Source organism: Pyrus communis, chromosome 7 (assembly GCF_041283825.1).
Source record: "Pyrus communis isolate YQ-2024b chromosome 7, ASM4128382v1, whole genome shotgun sequence".
Lineage (NCBI taxonomy): Eukaryota > Viridiplantae > Streptophyta > Magnoliopsida > Rosales > Rosaceae > Pyrus > Pyrus communis.
The window spans coordinates 4,509,117-4,531,185 of record NC_142571.1 but is presented as its reverse complement, the minus strand read 5'-3'; the positions used below and the strand labels follow the sequence as shown (position 1 = coordinate 4,531,185).

At 34.2% G+C, this 22,069-nt stretch overlaps 3 protein-coding genes across 8 annotated transcripts in view; 2 read left to right on the top strand and 1 right to left on the bottom strand.

Annotated features, from left to right (window-relative positions):
* The window catches only part of LOC148695482 (receptor-like protein 6), a 38,587-nt gene extending 27,471 nt beyond the window's left edge, over positions 1-11,116 (top strand). The window contains exon 2 of the mRNA XM_088697711.1: positions 11,040-11,116. The gene's annotated coding sequence lies outside the window, so the exon portion shown is untranslated. The remainder of the gene's footprint in view (positions 1-11,039) is intronic.
* The window catches only part of LOC148695481 (lysM domain receptor-like kinase 4), a 45,653-nt gene extending 23,825 nt beyond the window's left edge, over positions 1-21,828 (bottom strand). Inside the window, exons 1-13 of one of the 6 annotated variants that reach the window (XM_088697718.1) lie at positions 21,456-21,763; positions 20,608-20,651; positions 20,474-20,494; positions 20,158-20,314; positions 19,723-19,805; positions 19,456-19,500; positions 18,794-18,849; positions 18,673-18,704; positions 18,023-18,085; positions 17,614-17,680; positions 16,931-17,205; positions 13,935-14,421; positions 13,610-13,791 (exon numbers count right to left, since the gene is read on the bottom strand). In XM_088697718.1, coding sequence (XP_088553844.1) covers positions 20,161-20,314; positions 20,474-20,494; positions 20,608-20,651; positions 21,456-21,476 — 240 coding nt within the window. In that variant the 5' untranslated portion in view covers positions 21,477-21,763 and the 3' untranslated portion in view covers positions 13,610-13,791; positions 13,935-14,421; positions 16,931-17,205; ... (5 more) ...; positions 19,723-19,805; positions 20,158-20,160. Of the gene's footprint in view, positions 1-13,609; positions 13,792-13,934; positions 14,422-16,930; positions 17,206-17,613; positions 17,681-18,022; positions 18,086-18,672; positions 18,705-18,793; positions 18,850-19,455; positions 19,501-19,722; positions 19,806-20,157; positions 20,315-20,390; positions 20,495-20,607; positions 20,652-20,760 lie in introns of those variants that run through there. The other 5 variants (XM_088697722.1, XM_088697719.1, XM_088697720.1 and 2 more) reach the window with 5 other exon arrangements.
* LOC137733153 (uncharacterized) lies at positions 7,721-11,116 on the top strand. Its single transcript, XM_088697710.1, has one exon. The coding sequence runs from the start codon at positions 7,731-7,733 to the stop codon at positions 10,920-10,922; it is 3,192 nt and encodes a 1,063-aa protein (XP_088553836.1). The 5' UTR covers positions 7,721-7,730; the 3' UTR covers positions 10,923-11,116.
* Positions 21,829-22,069: the final 241 nt, after the last annotated feature.

Here is a 22,069-nt window from a genome sequence, read left to right as displayed (position 1 = left end):
CTGGCGGCCAACTATGGAGACCTTTCACACCATGTTTTAGATGTCAGCTAACTATGGAGGTCATTCACACCCTAAGTTCTAGGACAGACAGCTATGGAGGATCTTCACTCCATGTTCCAAGTGTCAGCCATGTATGGAGGCACGCCACCGCATGCTCCAAGTGTCAGCAATCTATAGAGGCCCTTCACTCCATAATTTCAGGTTTTAACCAGCTTTGGTGCTTCCAGTCTGGCAGAATTACGTATCAACCATTTGTACTGTCTGTAGCCACGTTAAAAGCTACCACGGGCTAAATGTTGAAGGAAAAGAAATCACCCAATCTAATTGAGAGTGACTGTAGCTTCTGAAATTATCAATTTTCGGGATAAAGTGATTGTGGGATGTAAATGTAATTAGCTTTATTATAGGTTCTATTTACTTAGAATAGCACATAGGTTTTGTATAAGATCTTACCTTGTGGGAAAGGAATCATTTTCGAATTTCTTCTTTCTAATCCACCAAATCAGAAGACTCGTACTGTTGAAATTTGATCAAACAACTACAAATAAGGGTCTACTTTAAAAGTTATAATAACTTCAGCTGTTAAATCAATTTTCAACGACATGAATTCCTTAATTTAATGGATTACAAGGAAGGGATCCAGAGAGGATCTCTTTCCTATCATTTGTACCAATATTCAAATTAATGCAAAATACAAATTAACTTTTGGTGAAAAAAGAAAATTTTACATATATTTTTCATTAATTTTTGAATGTAGTGTACTATATACTTAGCCACTAAGTCTAATTATCTTAGTTTAATTATATAAGATTATATCTTACAATGTAATTCTTATTAGCACTTTAAAAATCTTATTTTGAACTCTAAATTTTCTATAATTAGAAAGAAAATACATATGTGAGGAGTTTAGAATGAGATTTTTGAGTGTTAATAACAATTCTCATCTTACAATTCATAAGCCATCTCTTTTTCTTACACTCTTTTTCTAATCGCTTCTCAGACATATTTGTTTCAAGTTTGGCGTCGTTTAAATTTTAATATGTATTTTTTTGGTAACCAAATGGGGCTAACACCTAACAAAGAGAAACTAAAGCAAAACATCACAACGTATAGAGATTTTAGCAACATCTGACATCAAGAGATATTAAGAGGCAGGAGCTTGAGCGAAATAAACTGAACCAAGTGAATTCAAGTTAGCTAATTCCTCAACCACAAAATGCATCTCATCATAAATATGACCAAGTTCACAATTCCAATCTTTGTTTAACAGCTCACGGCATGCCTCCAATTCACCAAGAGGATGGTTCTCACTCGCACCTTGAAGAATTATATGGCCAATGAGAACAAAATTAGATTCCAATTTTACATGTATTTGTTTAATAATGAAAAATTTTGGCTCACCATGTGAAAATTTTCTTAGGTTAGCTGATAATGTGAAAAAAATATTTTATGTTTCTTCATTTATAAAAATTTAAATCTTTAAGCTAGCACACTCGGTAAAGGCTCTGTCCTTGTTCACCATCACGTGACATTTCTTGTCCAATACTGCATTGTTATGTGTAATGTATTATTAAATATGAATGCCACGTAATAATGATCGGTTATGAAAAAAATATAAAAAAAATTATAAAAAAGAATTGTGCTGACCGTGCCGCATACGCTTAGGCAAGTGGTTCTATTATTTGCCTTGAACTAGCCATCAAATTCAAGTCTACTAGAAATTGAGTTATATATTTGAATAAAACTGATTTATTTTGTATTTATTTTTTGTTGGAGTAGGATTTTCTTTCATCTTTTTTTCTCTTCCTCTCACTCTCCTTCTATGTGAACGGTCACGGTTAAACCACGTCAACATTTTACATTAATTTTTTATAGTAAGAAAAAGACAAAATAAAATAATATAAGAAGAGGGAATGGAAGGGGATGGAAAGAAGAGGGGAAAGAGTCCCAATCTTTTTTTTGTTGACATGCATACTGTAAGAGGTCATTTTGATGGGAAACTTGGATGGGATAGTGATGGTAGCACCTCTTGCGGGTCAATGGTAGAGTCCACTTCACTTGGACTTCTTGAATCGTTCAACTGATAAAACACGTTGAAGCGAAAGCTCATGGAAAGTTAGGGAAGTCCTACTTTGAAGAAAATTCTTTGGTTTCCTTCTTTTCTTTTTTTTAAATAATAAAAACTATTATTAGCATTTTAAAATTTTAATTATACACTTTTCATAACAGGATTATTTATTTTATAAGAAAATATTATTGTTACTCTAATTCAACAATAGCTTCTAACTCAATGTGTAGATTTCTTGCAGGCGGAGTTGTAATAGCTTCTAACTGAATGATAGGCATGTAATCATCGCTTCTCTTGGCATTGAGCAAAAGAAACGTTCGGGACAAATATTGGGATGATATATGGACTGTCTGATTTTAGCACCAATAATTTGCAACATATTCGTCTGTTTCTACAACACTTGGGTGACTAACGTTATAAAAGATATAACTAGATGAAACAACAAATTTGCTCATGGAGTCCAATAATGCCATAGACACAAAAAGATATAACTAGATGAAACGATAAATTTGCTTATGGCCAAGTTCAATATAGGAGAAGAACTTATATGGAACGAGTTCACTGCCACTTGCAAAGCCACGTAAAGAGTACCATGGCTTAAAGCCTAGGTAGCTTTTAATAAAAAATAAAAATAAAATTTGCATGTAATTTTCATTAATTTTCAAATGTAGCGCACAATATATACTTGGCCACTAAGCCTAATTATTTAGTTTAATTATATATAAGATTATATATTACAATTCATTAACCATCTCTATTTCTTACACCCTTTTTCTCATCGCTTCGTGTACATATTTGCATCAAGTTTTGCCTTCTTTAAATTTTAGCATGTATTTGTTTTTTGGTAAGCAAACGAGATTAAACACCCATAAGAGAAAACTAAAGCAAACCATCACAAAGTCTAGATATTCCAGCAGTGTTCCACCCTAAGATATGTCGACAAGAGGCAGGAGCTTGTTTGAATAAACTGGACCAAGAAAATACAACAAACTCAAGTTAATTTGTTTGTTCATCAACCACAAAATTCAATTCATGATAAACATGACAGAGTTCACAATTTCACTCTCTCTCTAACAGCTCACGACAAGCCTGTACTAATTCACCAAGGGGATGGTTTTCACTCGCACCTTGCAGAATCACATGAACAAGGAGAGCAGAATCAAATTACAATTTTAGCATGTATTTGTTTAATAATGGAAAATTTCTAGCATGCCCTGTGAAAACTTTCTTAGGCTGAAAAATATTGTATATTTCTTCGTTTATAAAAATTTAAATCTTTAAGTTAGTTCATCCGGTGAAAATTTAAATATTTATGTTTACATTTATGGTCAATTAGGCTATTTGCTTCTTGTGTAGGAGAAGTTTAACAGGGATAGTACGTGCCACTTTCACATGAGGATGTATCACTACAGCACGTAACCCTTTCACATGATAATGACCGGTTATTAAAAAAAAAAATAAAAAAATTAAAAAAAGTGCTGATCGTGCCGCAAACGCTTGGGCAAGTGGTTCTATTATTTGCCTCGAACTAGCCATCAAATTCGAGTCTACTAGAAATTGAGTTATTTATTTGAATAAATTGAGTTATTTACTTGAACATTTTTTCATTCTCAACAATTCATGAAAGAAAAAATTGAGAAAAAACTTATGAATATATTGACTACAAGAAAGACCTCACGATAGTCAATATGGAACCCCACCACCAATCAATGATGGTGTTCTTGGACAAATCATTACTCTAGATGATGAAGATGTAATTGAATGTGAACTGATATTAGATTATTTCCACCGAAAAATATAAAAAAATTGCCAAAAAATTGAATAATTGTACAATATTTACCTTATGTAACACGGTCACTTTGTTTTCAATTGTGCGACTTGGCTCATGAGTGTCATGAGTTGGTATTGACTGACTAATAGAGTCTCATTTTCACAAGTTCTTTTTGTGTGGCTTTCATGTCCATATTAATAACATGCATACGGTCTGTGCGAAAAGTCTGTGCGAAACCCATTTTTCCAGCTACTTTCCACCCTAAGTTATCAGTAGTGGTGGCTCTTCCTAGGTTCCTTTGTCCTATTTTTTCTTTTACGGTTGTCATGATAAATGATAATAATATTTAAGGTTGTCCACCATACATAAGCATTACCGTTAAATCACGTTAATATTTTATAATTTTTTAATAAAAATAATAAGATAAAAAGTAAGTGTATGAGAAAAGAAGAAAGAAGAGAATATGAATGAGAAGAGAGAGAATCCCACTTCGTATGTTCTGGCGGCCAACTATGGAGACCTTTCACACCATGTTTTAGGTGTCAGCTAACTATGGAGGTCATTCACACCCTAAGTTCCAGGATAGCCAGCTATGGAGGACCTTCACTCCATGTTCCAAGTGTTAGCCATGTATGGAGGCGCGCCACCCCATGCTCCAAGTGTCAGCAATCTATGGAGGCCCTTCACTCCATAATTTCAGGTTTTAACCAGCTTTGGTGCTTCCAGTCTGGCAGAATTACGTATCAACCATTTGTACTGTCTGTAGCCACATTGAAAGCTACCACGGGCTAAATGTTGAAGGAAAAGAAATCACACGATTTGATTGAGAGTGATTGTAGCTTCTGAAATTATCAATTTTTTGGATAAAGTGATTGTGAGATGTAAATGTAATTAGCTTTATTATAGGTTCTATTTACTTAGAATAGCACATAGGTTTTGTATAAGATCTTACCTTGTGGGAAAGGAATCATTTTCGAATCCCTTCTTTTTAATCCACCACATCAAAAGACTCGTACTGTTGAAATTTGATCAAACGACTACAAATAAGGGTCTACTTTAAAAGTTATAATAACTTCGGCCGTTAATTCAATTTTCAACGATATGAATTCCTTAATTTAGTAGATTACAAGGAAGGGATCCAGAGAGGATCCCTTTCCTATCATTTGTACCAATATTCAAATTAATGCAATATACAAATTAACTTTTGGTGAAAAAGAAAATTTTACATATATTTTTCATTAATTTTTTAATGTAGCGTACTATATACTTAGCCACTAAGTCTAATTATCTTAGTTTAATTATATAAGATTATATCTTACAATGTAATTCTTATAAGCACTTTAAAAATCTTATTTTGAACTCTAAACTTTCTATAATTAGAAAGAAAATACATACATGGGGAGTGTAGAATGAGATTTTTGAGTGCTAATAACAATTCTCATCTTACAATTCGTAAGCCATCTCTTTTTCTTACACTCTTTTTCTAATCACTTCTCGGACATATTTGTTTCAAGTTTGGCGTCGTTTAAATTTTAATACGTATTTTTCTTGGTAAACAAATGGGGCTAACACCTAACAAAGAGAAACTAAAGCAAAACATCCCAAGGTATAAAGATTTTAGCAACATATGACACCAAGAGATGACAAGATGTAGGAGTTTGAGCGAAATAAACTAGACCAAGAGAATTCAAGTTAGCTAATTCCTCAACCACAAAATGCATCTCATCGTAAATATGACCAAGTTCACAATTCCAATCTTTGTTTAACAGCTCACGGCAAGCCTCCAATTCACCAAGAGGATAGTTCTCACTCACACCTTGGAGAACTATATGGCCAATGAGAACAAAATTAGATTCCAATTTTACATGTATTTGTTTAATAATGAAAATTTTTGGCTCACCATGTGAAAATTTTCTTAGGTTAGCTGATAATATGAAAAAAAATATTGTATTTTTCTTCATTTATAAAAATTTAAATCTTTAAGTTAGCACACTCGGTAAAGGCTTCGTCCTTGTTCACCATCACATGACATTTCTTGTCCAATACTGCATTATTATGCGTAAAGCATTCTTCATATGATAATGTATTATTAAATATGAATATCGCGTGATAATGACAGGTTATTAAAAAAAATTAAAAAAAAAAATTAAAAAAAAAAAAAAAGTGCTGACCGTGCCCCATACGTTTAGGCAAGTGGTTCTATTATTTGCCTTGAACTAGCCATCAAATTCGAATCTACTAGAAATTGAGTTATTTATTTGAATAAAAGGAAGAGGGGGTTTATTTTGTATTTATATTTTGTTGGAGTAGGATTCTTTTTTTTTTTTTTTTTTTCTTCTCTCTTTCCCTCTTCTCTTATTTACGTTAACATCTTATATTAATTTTTTATAATAAGAAATAGACAAAATAAAAAATTGTGAGAGGATGAGATGAAAAGAAATGGGAAGAGAATCCTAGTCTTTTTTAGAAACTGTAAGGGGTCATTTTGATGGGAAACTTGGATGGGATAGCGATGGTAGCACGTCTTGCGGGTCAATGGTAGAGTCCACTTCACTTGGACTTCTTGAATCGTTCAACTAATAATAAACACGTTGAAGCGAAAGCTCATGGAAAGTTAGGGAAGTCCTATTTTGAAGAAAATTCTTTTTTTTTCTTTTTTTTTTTATAATAAAAAACTATTATTTGCACTTTAAAATTTTAATTGTACACTTTTCATAACAGGATTATTTCTTTTTATAAGAAACTATCATTGTTACTCTAATTCAGCAATAGCTTCTAACTCAATGTTTAGATTTCTTGCAGGCGGAGTTGTAATAGCTTCTAAGTGAATGATAAACATGTAATCATCACTTCTCTTTGCATTGAGTGAAAGAAACATTTGGGACAAATATTGGGATGATATATGGACTGTCTAATTTTAGCACCAATAATTTGAAACATATTCGTCTGTTTCTACAACACTCGGACTCGGGTGACTAATGTTATTAAAGATATAACTAAAGAAAACGAGGTTAAACGCCCATAAGAGAAAACTAAAGCAAACCATCACAAAGTCTAGATATTCCAGCAGTGTCCGACACTAAGATATGTCGACAAGAGGCAGGAGCTTGTTCGAATAAACTGGACCAAGAAAATACGACAAACTCAAGTTAATTAGTTTGTTCATCAACCACAAAATTCAATTCATGAAAAACATGACAGAGTTCACAATTTCAATCTCTCTCTAACAGGTCACGACAAGCCTGTACTAATTCACCAAGAGGATGGTTTTCACTCGCACCTTGAAGAATCACATGAACAAGGAGAGCATAATCAAATTACAATTTTAGCATGTATTTGTTTAATAATGGAAAATTTCTAGCATGCCCTGTGAAAACTTTCATAGGCTGAAAAATATTGTATATTTCTTCGTTTATAAAAATTTAAATCTTTAAGTTAGTTCATCCGGTGAAAATTTAAATATTTATGTTTACATTTATGGTCAATTAGGCTATTTGCTTCTTGTGTAGGAGAAGTTTAACAGGGATAGTACATGCCACTTTCACATGAAGATGTATAACTACAGCACGTAACCCTTTCACATGATAATGACCGGATATTAAAAAAAATAAAAAAAATAAAAAAAAGTGCTGACCGTGCCGCTTGGGCAAGTGGTTCTATTATTTGCCTCGAACTAACCATCAAATTCGAGTCTACTAGAAATTCAGTTATTTATTTGAATAAAAGGAAAAAGGGGTTGCTGATTTATTTTGTATTTACTTTTTGCTGACATGCTGTATGGGGCCATTTTGATGGGAAACTTGGATGGGATATTAGAAAAGTTTTACACACTAACTTGCGGAACCCCTACGACCGGTCTATAAAAAAAACCTCTCTCACAACCTCACTTTCATGCTAATATCGAAGAGTGCAGAACAAAACACAATGGGATTCCGCCGGTGCTTGTTTGTTTCCAATATGTGTTATACACTTTCAAAAGTTGTGTTGCTTCATCTCGTGGTTGTTAGCTCATCAGTTTCCTCATTGCAGCAATCTTGTCATGACGAGGAGAGGTCTGCCTTGCTGCAATTCAAGGAAAGCTTCATCATTAACAGATCTGCCTCGTATTCTGATGATGCTTATCCAAAGATTTTGCAATGGAAACTAGCTGAGGGACGAAACGTCAGCTGCTGTGCATGGGATGGCATTGTGTGTGATGAGAGGACGGGTCATGTTATTGGCCTTGATCTTAGTAGCAGCTGTCTCCTGGGCTCTATCAACTCCAACAGCAGCCTTTTCCGGCTTGTTCATCTTCAAGTGCTGAACCTTGCTGACAACAACTTCAATTCCTCTCGAATTCCTACTAGCATTGGGAATTTCCCTGGGCTCATGCATCTTAATCTCTCTGGTTCTTCCTTTTCTGGCCAAATCCCTTCCCAAATTTCACAGCTGGCCAACTTGTCGTCCCTTGATTTGTCTTGCAGTACTCTCACTTCACTTGATTTGTCTGACTCCACTAGCTTATTCGGAAATTTGCCTTCGTCAATCGAAAAGCTTGATTTATTAAACACGCTGGATTTGGCATACTGCAATTTCTCGGGTTTGGTTCCATCTTCACTTGGTAATCTTAGGCAGCTCATACATTTAGACCTTTCAGGAAATTACTTTAGCGGTCCAGTCCCTAGTTCATTGGCAAACCTCACCCAACTGAAGGAGCTCGATCTTGAAATGAATGCTTTTAGTGGCTCCATTCCCTCGGCTCTCAGTAGTCTCAACAAGCTCGAAGTCCTGTCACTTTTCCTTAATCAGTTTAGCGGTTACATCCCGGCTTCACTAGGAAACCTCACCCACCTCACACAACTTATTCTATTTGAGAATCAGTTAACCGGTTCAATTCCTTCTCTAGAAAATCTCACCCACCTCACATACCTTGATCTGTCTTCGAATCAGTTAACCGGTCCAACTCCTTCTCTAAGAAATCTCATCCACCTCACAGAAATTTCTCTGTCTTCGAATCAATTAACCGGTCCAATTCCTTCTCTAGGAAACCTCACCCACCTCACAGGACTTTCTCTGTATTCGAATCAGTTAACTGGTCCAATTCCTTCTCTAGGAAACCTCACCCACCTCACAGGACTTTCTCTGTATTCGAATCAGTTAACCGGTCCAATTCCTTCTCTAGGAAATCTCACCCACCTCACATACCTTGATCTGTCTTCGAATCAGTTAACCGGTCCAACTCCTTCTCTAAGAAATCTCATCCACCTCACAGAACTTTTTCTGTCTTCGAATCAGTTAACCGGTCCAATTCCTTCTCTAGGAAACCTCACCCACCTCACAGCACTTTATCTGTCTTCGAATCAGTTAACCGGTCCAATTCCTTATCTAGGAAATCTCACCCACCTCACAATTCTTAATCTGTCTGCTAATCAGTTAACCGGTCCATTGCCTAATTCCTTATCCAATCTCATCAATCTCGAGTTATTTCATGCATCTGATAATAATCTGACTGGTACAGTGGAGTTCCGCATGGTGTTTCATAAGTTACAAGGGCTCACCAATTTACAATTATCTCGTACCAATTTGAAAATTTTCACAGAAACAGAAAGTACGAATGCAAGCCTAATTCCAAAGTTAAAATATCTGGGATTGAGTTCGTGCAACATAAGAGAGTTCCCAAGTTTCCTGCAGTATCAAGAAACATTGGTGTCCTTGGACCTTTCCTCCAACAATTTGCATGAAGTACCAAAATGGATGTTGAACACAAGCACAAAGACTTTGGCGGAGATGGACATTTCTGACAACTTCCTTTCAAGCATTGTCCAGCCTTCAGATGCCTTTCGTTGGGTTAACCTTCTAGTTTTAGTGCTCAAGAATAACAATCTAAATGGAGCAATTTCACCGTTGATCTGCAGTCTGACTTCTCTTCAGTTCCTTGACCTCTCCAACAACAATATGAGTGGAATGCTTCCCCCCTGTCTCTTCAGCGATGGTCTGCTAGGTTTATATCTTGGAAACAACTCTTTCAGCGGCTTTCTTCCTGAAATATACACCAGCACAAGCAGTCTGAGGGTGATTGATGTTAGTCATAACCAATTGCGAGGGCAACTACCAAGGTCGTTGGGGAACTGCACGACACTTGAGTTTATTGATCTGTCATACAATAAATTCAGCGATGTTTTTCCCTTTTGGTTGGGAGCTCTTCCGGAGTTAAAAGTTTTGAAAATGCACCAGAACGCGTTCTACGGTCTCATGGAGGAACCTCATCAGGACAATGTTGAATATTTCCCTGAGTTACGAATTCTGGATCTATCTTTTAATAGTTTCAGAGGCAAATTTCCATCTCAAAAGATCTTTTCCGGGAATGTCATGAGGGGTGTCACTCGAAACCAGTCAACATATATGAAGGTAGATTCATATACCTTTTCTTATCACCATGTGATGAATCATTGGAGGGGTGGCATCATGGCTGAATCATTTGAGGAATATTACTCAATCACGATAACAAGCAAAGGTGTGGAGAGATATTATCCGAAGATTCAATCAGCCCTTGTAGCGATTGACATCTCAAGCAACAGATTTGAAGGGAGGATTCCTGAATTTATTGGGAACCTAAAGGGGCTGATGTCATTCAATATATCTGGTAACCTCCTAACTGGTCCCATCCCATCATCTTTCGGGAATTTAACGTGGCTTGAATCACTGGACCTTTCACAAAACAAGCTTTCAGGACAAATCCCTCAAAGCCTCATGCAGCTTACATTCCTTGGAACATTCGTTGTCTCTAACAACAGCTTGACAGGTCCAATACCGCATGGAACCCAACTTATTTCATTCGGTAGCAGTTCATATGAAGGAAACCCTGGATTGTGTGGAGATCCTTTGCCAAAGAAATGCGGAGATCCTAAGGCTCCTCGCCTGTCGCCTTCAAAAACCGAAGAAAATGATTCAGGCTCGTTTGAATTTGATTGGAAATTTGTTTTGGCTGGTCTCGGAAGTGGGTTGGTGGTGGGAGTTGTTCTTTCTGATGTGGTGATCACAAGGAAGCGTGAATGGTTTGTTGAGATTGTTAAAACCATCAAGCTGATGATAGGGAATTCATAAGTCCGCTATAAGGTTATGCATTTGGTGCTGTTTTTTGCTTGTTTTATATTATTTCTTTGTACTCCTTTTTAATGTTATGTCTTCCTTTTGTAATATGGTGTATTAGTTCCATAAAAGGTACTGTAAGATGAAGTGAAACTGGTACCGGGCAGAATCGTTTGCTATGTATGGAATAATAGAACAAGAATTCATAATTCTATGGAAAGTAAACCCAAATTTAACAACAGATAGATATTAGAAACAGTTTTAACTGCCAAAGATGCTAGTCAAGCAAAAACACAGCAACTCACATATGAAATATCTGAGTTATCTAATATGTAGTAGATGCAATCCAAGGTTCAAACAATCATACATGAAGTTCGTTCACACAACAATAAATAAGGGTCCATAAAAACAAAATTCACACACAAGTTTGTGCCCGAAAGCCCCTATTTAACTGGGTAAAAAACCATAAGAATTTCCAGGAGCAAGTTCATACAGAGTCATACGCATACACTGGCTCAAATCCTAAATCTTTGTCTAAAGGAGCAACTCGTACTTTTGCTCAACTTTGAAATTCTTCAAGCCTAGGAAATGAGTAGCAATAGTGCCCGCACGATGCTGCGGATTTTAAAACTATATAAAACATGCAGAAAATTCTAAATACACACGATATGCAATACTATTTATATACATACAGAAATCTATTTACAACGATATGAATTGGCAGTTCTATTGCCATCGTTCTAATATTCACATCTTTTACAAATTTACATACAAAAGATAATATTTGATGTGTATTTACATACTATTTACACACAAAAGATTGGGTAGATAGTCCCTATTGATATCCTCATGAAATAGGCAGATAATCAGCTTATTTTACCCAATCATAACCAAACTGTGTGGTTGCAGCTGACTTTAAGTTGTTAATGGAACAAAGTACCTGAAGTCGAAGATAAACCTGGTGAATGTAGAAATCTTCAAGCCCTAAACAAATTGGCCTTGCTTTTTGCAACAAAACAATCCTTTTATGACAGAAAATTACAGGAAAAACTTTTAGAAGTGGAAATAAAATTAAGTCAAATGATTAGGGAACCAGAAGTTTACTGGACCATACACAGAAATAAAATTTAAATTAAAAAAAAAAAAATTCTCAAATACATAGAGCATGACAATTTTAAACATACAAAACCGAAACAAAATCATCGGAGCAAATAATAACATGAAATTGAAAACTCATTAACAATTTATTAAGCATATATAGGTACACCCAACAGATAATCTTATTTAATCACACCATTTTAATTTATCAAACTGATTATTTAATACTGTCATGCACAACAATATTTTACCATAATGAACTCTTACAATACTCTCTCATCCCAGTCGCATTTTTTGTTAAAATTTTGTTTGCTTTACTTCCATCCATAAGTTTAATATCTTTTCAGTGTTTTTCAAATCTTGACGAAACTATGAAGACACAAACAACAGCACTCAACTCCTTTTTCAACCCTGTATCCAATTACACAAATAAGAATGCAGCATTTTTATTAAAGCATGTAATTCTCCTCTTCCTATATTCTTCCCCTTTCTCTAACCAAATAAAAATTTCCAAAACTATATACGATTTTTTTTATAAAAAAACAATACATAATTCAAGCAAACAAAGAAAAAAAACGAAAACTCTTTTGTGAGATTGTATTACTTTGTTAGCAACCAGCAGCAAAATGTTTCATCTTCTCACCAATTAATAAGTCGGTAAACAAATGACTAAACTTTCTTAATCACAAAAGGCTAAAAGCAAAAAACAAAAATCACTCACCTTAATGACAAAAGCACTTTGAACAGTCGCATCATCACTTGGATTAATTCTTTAAGAAAATCATCTCATTGTTTAGAAACTGAAAATCTGTAAAGTGTTAACATTTAAACATATATCAAAAATGGCATCATCACTTGGATTAATTCTTTAAGAAAATCAATGACCTGTTTCAACTACTTGTGTCCACACAAGTTCTTTGATGACTAACCATTTTCTAGCATCAATAGCAATAGCTAAAAGTTTTTTTTTTTTTGTTTTCACTTTAAAAGATTTTCTTTAAAGTGAAAATCTGAAAATCTGTAAAGTGTTAACATTTAAACATATATCAAAAATGGCATCATCACTTGGATTAATTCTTTAAGAAAATCGATGACAACTATAACATAAACATCCAAACACCAAATTAAATGCAGAAACATGGCAACCCATAACATAAACTGAATTCCAGATGAATTGAAAACAATATTACAACAAAAAACTCCAAACATAAAAAAATCCCAAACCAATTGAAAAAAAATAACCAAAACCAAAACAGACCAACTCAGGGTCATTGACACCATTATTTAAAGAAAGCTTCCCAACACTGAAGAAGCGACACTTCTCCCTTGCCTTGGAGCAGTCTTTTACTTTCAGGCTTCAACCAATGAGTGTATTCAACCAATAACTGAGTTTCGAAATATACAACATAGATAATAATTTTCCCGAATTAAACTCAAATCAGATATATATGAAATTTTTTTAAATCATGTATAATCCAAATTCCAGTCCCAAAAACAAACCATAATTTTAAAAACTACAAACATGCAAAACCCAAATCAAATCTAAGTCATTTCAGATTTTATCAATAACTCACCAACCCAATACACACAAAAGAGTAAATCACCTGAGATCACGGCTGCTCAAGTAGTTTCTAACGACATACAGATTGTGCGACAGTGCAAACGCATACGGAGAGAAGTGGGTTCAACTGTTTGAGGATTAATGACGAACATGTGGTGAGCGCTCTAACGTCGGCAGATTGGGAGGCGTGGAGGTGCCTCATGCCTTTAAGTTTCAAGGTTTTTACTATGGAATCGAAGCAAAACCCAGATCAGATTCTAACTGGGTTTATCAAAAATAATAATTTATTCAGGAATTAATACTGAAAATAAATCAAAAATTAACACTGAAAATAAATTAAGAATCCAAAAAAATTGAAATTTTCATACCTCTAAGTTTCTGGGTTTTACTGTGGAATCCAATTGAGAACCACCTAAAAAACGAAATCACATACGCTAAAAAAAATGCAAAAATCACCCGAACACGTTAGACTACGCAAGCAAAAAACAGATTTCAATCGAATTGAAAAAGGCAGAAATCTGTAGCCCCTCCACCATTCATGAATCGAGCAATTTTCCGGAAGAAAAACAAAGGTGAATAATCGGACAGAGAAACTTGCAAAGGGTGGACACCAAGAACAACACCAGCGTGGAAGAGAAAAAACATTAGACAATTTGCAGAAGCTGAGGATGGAGAGAGAGAAGCGAATGGAAAGAAAAAGCAACGAAGAAATCTAAGGAGAAGGATCAGCGATGATAGACGCCATTTCACAGGCCAAAAAGTGGAAAACCCGGACAACCAAGAGCAATTTTGGGGCATTCTGTGGAGTTCACTGTTAATGAACAGTGTTAGGGAACTGAGTTTTAGTATATATAACTAGCTATTAGTACCCGCGCGTTGTTGCGGGTTTCTAAACCATATAAAACACGTAGAAAGTTATGATGTATATACATGATACACATTATTTACACACGTGAAAAACCAATTACAACCTTAGAAAGGTTTTTACTTCAAGATAACAAAAACATTTTGCACGAATTTTAGTAAGAACTAACTAAAATATATCAAGGGATTCCCTCTAATGTACAATTTGCACAACTCAAGAATTTCCAAACTTGGAAGGGTGATTGAAATAGTTTGCTCAAAAAGAAATAACATAGCAAGAAGTGAAAAATGGAAAACCTAACTTATGTAAAAATAACATTATTTCTAGACATATTTGAAATGCCGAATATGGGAACATACTTATTAGTCATCGGATTACAAACCTTAGCAAGAACAAACAGCAATTTCTGCACCATTGTTTTCTAGCTTCATCGTTCGCATAGTCGGAGCTATGTCACAAATCTCTCCACGTCTTTTGAGACTTTTTGGAGCAATCCATGATACCATGTGACACTGTTGGCAAACATTTCATTTTGAAATCATCAGGAAATCCAAGAATAATATATTGGTGCAAAGATTCTCTATATTCGAGAAAATTATTAAATAAAACCAACCAAATACTTGAGACGAAAAAGGGAGAAACTACATGCATATAGAACTGAAGGAGAAAATTTACATATAGAAAATACAATGCTCTAAGCACAAACCCAGAAGCACAAAACACATAATTGATATTCAAATTAATCAGCTATACCAGAATCACTAACCAAGAAAGACCTGATATTAAACAATTTTAGTTATGTACCGAGTTTGCATCTGCTGCAAGTCTGCAAGTACTTTTGCGGGGACTGCAGTGAAGGGAAGGGAAAAAGAATTAGACTCTAACATAAAGTATTTTATAAATATCATACATTCTCATGAATAACATGTATTTTGAAATTATAGATACAATTTATACATGAATAGAGTAGACAACGGGAACTGCTAAAGCATTAATATAAAAAACAAAAAGTTTTTGTGGACATAAAGCCTATGATAAACGTCAAGTAATTGACATTAAGTTAAAAAGATATCTGCGAAAGTGTAATTAACCCGACCTAGTTTAATTCATGAACTCAACTCGATTATCCCATCATATTCTTAATAACTATCCAAACCATGAATGAGATATTGTTGGATCATCATCCAAGAACTGATTCAGATGATTCCCATCGTCAAATAGATTTTCCCTGGTGTAACATAAAAGCATTGTTGAGAACCACTGGAAGAAAATATATATGTTAACAACAGAACCATATATGTGAGGCAAGTTGATTTGACATGAAAACAAAAGGTGAAATTGTCCGCTTAAAAGTCACGCATTATTGTTTAAGAAATATGTCAGGGCGTCCATTCTTCTAAGATAACGATGAATCATGGCCAGCTGATACCTCATTTTCAAAGATCTCCTCTTATAAATCAAATGTGATTTTTCTTGAAGGTAAATCTTTGGTAATAACCCATAACCGAGAACAATGTTTAAAAGCCAATTTATACACTGAAAACTACATAACTTTAAGTCTCTTCTAGAAGCTAACTTTTTGTTCTAATCCATAACCTAGAACAATGTTCAAAACCCCAATCTGAAATTTTATCTGGGTACTAACTTCTATAATTTCCAAATCACAAAATTCCAGTAAGGGTATGCCGAAACACAAAATCAAAAATTCAATTTCTTTGTGTACAGGACAACATAAAGATTGAGACTTTTTTTCTTTTTTTTTTTATTTCTACAACTCTACACACTTTCGAGCCTTACATTTTTCCGAACACAAACAGAAAGTGAAAGAAGTCGTACCTGGTTCGAAAGAGCGGACGCTATTGGCGAGTTTGGTGGAACAGTGATGGCAGAGATCTTTGGTGAGAAGGCCAATAAGACGGACCAAACCATTGAACCAAAAAACCCAGATTTTAAAAATTAAAATCCCAAAAATTTGAAAAAAAAAAGAGAACCCAAAAACGAAACCGAAACAAATATGTCCGAGAACTCACCAGGAAACCCAAGCTTTCTGGGTTTAAAATTTCTTCAAATCAGAATGGAGGCAAGCTTTCCTGGGTATGGCAGAGTGGAATTGGACTTGGATGAGGCGAATTCAAGGAATTTTGGTTTTGTTGTGAGGAGAACAACATGAACAACCCTTGAGGAATTTCTTCGAATCGGAACAGATAGAGAGCATATGTTCTGGTTCGTGCAAAATAGGGAGAGAGAACTGGAGTTCGTGTAGCAAATGGAGGACGACCGGAAGCAAATGAAAAGCCCAGCCTTGTGAGAGAAATAAGTGGAAACGGAAGGAGCAGTCGACGATGATCGACGCGTGGGCAGCATGGACAAATAAGTAAATCCACTGTGCCAAGGAGGAAAAACAAAGGAGAACGGAGAAGAGAATAAGGGCGTTTCCGACATTTCACTTTTATTAACAGTGCAAAACAGTACCGAAAAACTAGGGTTTAGTATATGTACTAGAAAGTGCTACCCGCGCGATGCTGCGGGATTATGATATGTTATAGTAAAAACATATGAAAGATCATGTATCTAATGGTCGTGGACCTAATAATCATGCACTTAACACTGAACACCTAAATGTCATCAAACCAATGTAAACTTTTATTTAACTAAGTTCTTAGCAGTTCAGTTCAATCTTAAGTTAAAAAGAGTGGTTCAATTGACTAAAATTACACAAAGGAAGGGAGAAAGACAAACAAACAGTTGCAGAAAAGTGTATAATGACATTGATCCTGCAAGTTAAATATGAAAAATGTTCAAAAGAATGTAAAAGCTCAAATTATCCCCAGCATGAGTAGATTAACGATGAAAAAACCAAATTTGTATTAAGTTTATATTGCTTGATGCTTAACACTTCAGCGAGAAAAAATGGAAAGAAAAAAATATTGTTAAATATCCGGTGATTAGGTGAATGACAGTGAACATTATACTTAGTATAACATGAATATGCATGTGCATAGTTAATACTAAGCAAGAATATGCATAGGTAAGTAATACCCATCAATTAACCATTTTAATTAACACTTCAAAAAAATTGTTTACGTATAAAAAATCTAATTCCCTTGTAATAACAAATTGTTGGTCAAAATACTACACTTCGAAAATATATAATAAAAGAAAAATAGGAAAACGATGCTTACCAATATGGACATATGGATTGCTTCTGAAAGGATGTTATATGCAAGGCTATTATCCCAATGACTTTGTCTGTAATAAGAAGAGTAACTGACTTAAAAAGCATCATCATTGCTACTTGCTACTCTTCCTACGTAATCTAAGAATATAATTAATCAAATAGATACGGAATCATATTGACCATAAACTATTACATGTAATTAAAAAAAATAAAGAGAAGAGAGAGAGAGAGAATGGTGAAATAACTCGAAAACCCTAGCCCAAAAAACTAATTGTTACGCAATTAGATATCTTTTAATAATTGCACATGTAAAGTTTTTTCTTGATAAGTTAGACGTCATAAACATGATATTCCACACTTATTAATTTGATTGTTTCATTTTGAAAGGAAGAAAATAAAAGTAGATGTCTTACTTTTCTCAACAGCAAATCTATTGGTTTTGAGCATCTCTGCAATTGTGACAACTGTGGTAATAGCTGCAGTGGTACAATGAGATATTAATCCTTGCATCAGCTTTAATACTAAACGAATCAAATCTAGAATGAAGAACGGTAATATGCATGATAAAAAAAATTATTCTAAATGTTGGGAAAAGGGAATGAGAAGGTTACATTCGACTGGATTCATAATGCCCTAGTAAGGGGAGTTGGTATCATGAGACATCATCTGATAATTTAATTTTTTTCAAGAAATGGACAGATGTAATCATCAACTTACACTTTTAAAATGTAATAGTTTATAAAATTCAAGGCTTGAAAATAAAAAGGAATTACTCTGTTGAATAGAGAGGAATCAGCATTTAGAGATAGGAAAAGGTTGATCTTTTGACCTGCTAGTCTACATCTTGTATTCAAAGGTCAATTATTTTTCTAATAGAAAACTGTATGTTACATAAATTTATTGAATTAGAATCAAACTAATGAGATTAAAGCGAAAATTTAAAACTAATGCACAAAATGGATTTGAGAGGCTAAATTTTTTTAAAAGTAAATAGGAAAAATTAAGGTAAAATTGTCGAGACATTTTATTATACTAAAGCCCTTGGATAGCTTGAAAATCTTACCCTTATTCATTCTTCACTCTCACTCTATTTTGCTATACATTAACACAATAAAATATAATCAGTCGCATAATTATTAATCTACAAAACAATAAGAAATTAATATAAATAAAAAATGACAAACCTATTACTTTGCATTCTCATTATTGCGGATACCCGATAATTCCTATCACCAGACTCCTACTTCATATAAGCCATATGTAACGTGCAAGAAAGTAATAAGAAATTAACTAAACTATCACTCAAGAAGAAGTTAGACAGAAGTGTGGAGAATACAAAACAGATATCTACTTCTAGTCTATCAATATGTTAAGATTGTATCAGGTTCAATGCCTAAATGAAGAGTAGAAATAAATTCATCCACGAAATAAGGTGTTATTTTTAAGTATTGTAACACAAATGTACACCCAAGGTAAACTACACATACTGGCATAACTCTTACACCCTAAGAAACGTGTTATTAAAATATTAGTCTCAATACATCATATTTGCTACTATCATTTTCAGGAGTCATGTGGTTTTCCATGAATTGTGAAGCATTTATATACAAAGTGAGATTTGCCAATACCTCCAGATATTTCCAGTGTGCGTTAGTGTATTTTTTCCTTTGAAACATGCAGTTTTTTTTTTTACCTGTATTATTCCCACCATTAACCAAAAAGGAAGGAAAATTTGACAAAAGAAGCTATCTTAATACCTTTCAAAAAAATTATCAACCACAAAATAAGCACTGCATTTTGAGCCTATGAAAAGAAGAATAACCCAAAATACATTCACGATTATTACCTGACGCTTTCTAACTTTCTCTAAAACTTTCTGCTTTGTCAATCCCTTTTCTCTTGCCTGCCTAAATATAAAAATAAATAAATCACTTTCTTGCGAAAATTCAATAATTATGTAAGAGAGCATCTGATTATTTTGAAAGCAGTTGAGATGGGTTCTATAGCAAGGAATAACTTGAAGCATATCAAAGTTAATAAGTTCTAAGAGGGGTGAAAAAAAACTTAGCAAAGAGAAAAGGTATTGAATGACCAATAATAAGAATTTGGTTACCTTATTTGATCAATGCCAATCATCCTGAAGTGAGTGTCAAGTACATTTAAATTTGCATAGAACAAAGCTTGAGAAACACACATCTGTGAATGATAAGAATAATTAATGTTGGACTTTTTTTTTTCTGCTAAATGGAATGGTGATCATTTGATTCAGTAATTACAAATATCAACACATTTGTAAGTAAAACAATTTAAGAGTGTAGACAAAGCGTTTAAAATTTATTGAAATACAATGTGAATTCAGTGTACTTATAAAGAATGTAATGACTGACAGAACAATAAACATAATCAGAATTTTGGAAAGGAAATTATCAAACAGCCAAAATTAAGTCCACAAATGGTGTACTACGCAAAAGAAGAAAGCTTTACCAAATACCCAAAAGTTAAAAAACAAACACACAGGGAAAAAAGAAGAAGAAGAAGGTGAAAATACCTTTTATAAGATCTTGAGCTCCTTACACGCGTTCCACTTCATCTTCTTGATGGCATAGAAATCTCCATTAATGAAACCTTTATACACAGACCCCTTAATCAAGCTACTCTCTCTGAACCCATCTGTGGCCTCTCCCAACTTTTCAATCCCAAACACCCTGTACTTGTCCAAGCAATCCATTATAAATTGTCATAACAAAACATCGATTCCATGAAAAATTAAAAAATTCCTACTTTTAAACAGAACAATCATCACCCACAGCTTCAAAGGTGTTTTGTAAACCTCTCAGCATATCTTTCCAAATTGGATTTCTCACCTCCATCCTCTGCTACCTAACCTGAGCAATCCATGTTATATATACAAATAAGGAATTTCAAAATATTATAGCAGAAAATCAATTACATACAACTTTTCTTTAAACACTCTTTAAATGAAGAAAAGAAAACTAACCTCTTGTAGAAGTGATGAGAAGGAATGAAAAACCAAAACACCACCTGTTCAAAAATACAAAAATGAAAAATCAAAATGAAGAACAAAAAAAAAACAGCAATCTTCACAACTATGCAAAATAGCGAATTTGTGTTATCATCATACTATCCTCACCATTACCAGTATCACTACCACCTGCAATTCCTTGCTCGCCGATTTCAAATCACTCTAATTCTCATCCCATTTAACGGGTTTTGAAGTGCTACTAACTTCTACGATTCTCAAATCACAAAATTCCAATAAGGGCATATGCCGAAACACAAAAAAAATCCATAATTCAAACTTTAAAATGCAGAACAGACAAAGAAAACCCAAAAGTTAATCATGGCCATTTTTCTTCTTTTAAATTCCGGACAAAAATCAAACCACAGATAATCAGAACAACCAAACCCAAAAATTTGCCCAAAAAAAAACCTGAACAACAATAAAATTAATTAGTCTAAACCTTAAACCGCAGCCATATCCCTTCCTCAACAATTTTAAAATTTTAATTAAAACACAAAAATTATTAAAAAAAGGTTAAAGATAAATTATATAACCGTAGCCATATCCATTCGTCGGCAATCTTTCAATTTTAGTTAAAACGCAAAAATTATTTTTAAAAAAATGCTTAAAGATAAGTTATATACCAGATCTAGAAAGCGTTTGCAAACTCCCACAACAAAACCCTAAAATTGGAACATATAGGTTTGCGGCACCCAAAAACGAAATCAGAAAAAAGATCCACATGCAAATCAGCAAAAAAAAAAATAAAGAGAACACTTAGCATGAATCAAATTTTACAACAACCAATTGAAAATTTTTCTTACCAACCAAAGCAGCCAAACCATTGCGATTCCTCCGCCGAAATCAGCGGGAAAAAAACAGTCCAACCACCCCTCTAAACGATCGGATCCCGATGAAAACAGCGTGACACACACAGAAACACAGACAAACACGAAGAGAAACGGAAAAGCAGAGAGAAGAAAAGAAGAGGAAAGAGAGAAATGAAAGATGCTTCCAGCATCTTCCCTAGATAAGCCGATATCCACGCACGCGCACCACGTATCATGAAGGGCAAAATGGACAATTTATTGCACAATCCCACTAAAGCCGAAAAACCATGAAGAAAATGAGGGACGAAACCGGAACGGCACTGTTAATGAACAGTGTCAATCCGCTGAGCTTTAGTATATATAGAATATAATTTGATAAATTCAACAAACTTACAAATTCAATTTGGAAAGATACGGATGTTGGATTTTCGATTTGTAAATTTCTAAGGTTCTTAAATGATACCTACAACAACATATGATAATTCATAATGATCGAACAGGCAGATCTTCGTCTACTGCAAAGGTAAATAATCTACAATTTCCTTCAATCTGAAAAATCCGTATATCGGATTTCCGATCCGTAGATTCCTAAGGTCCTTAACTAATAC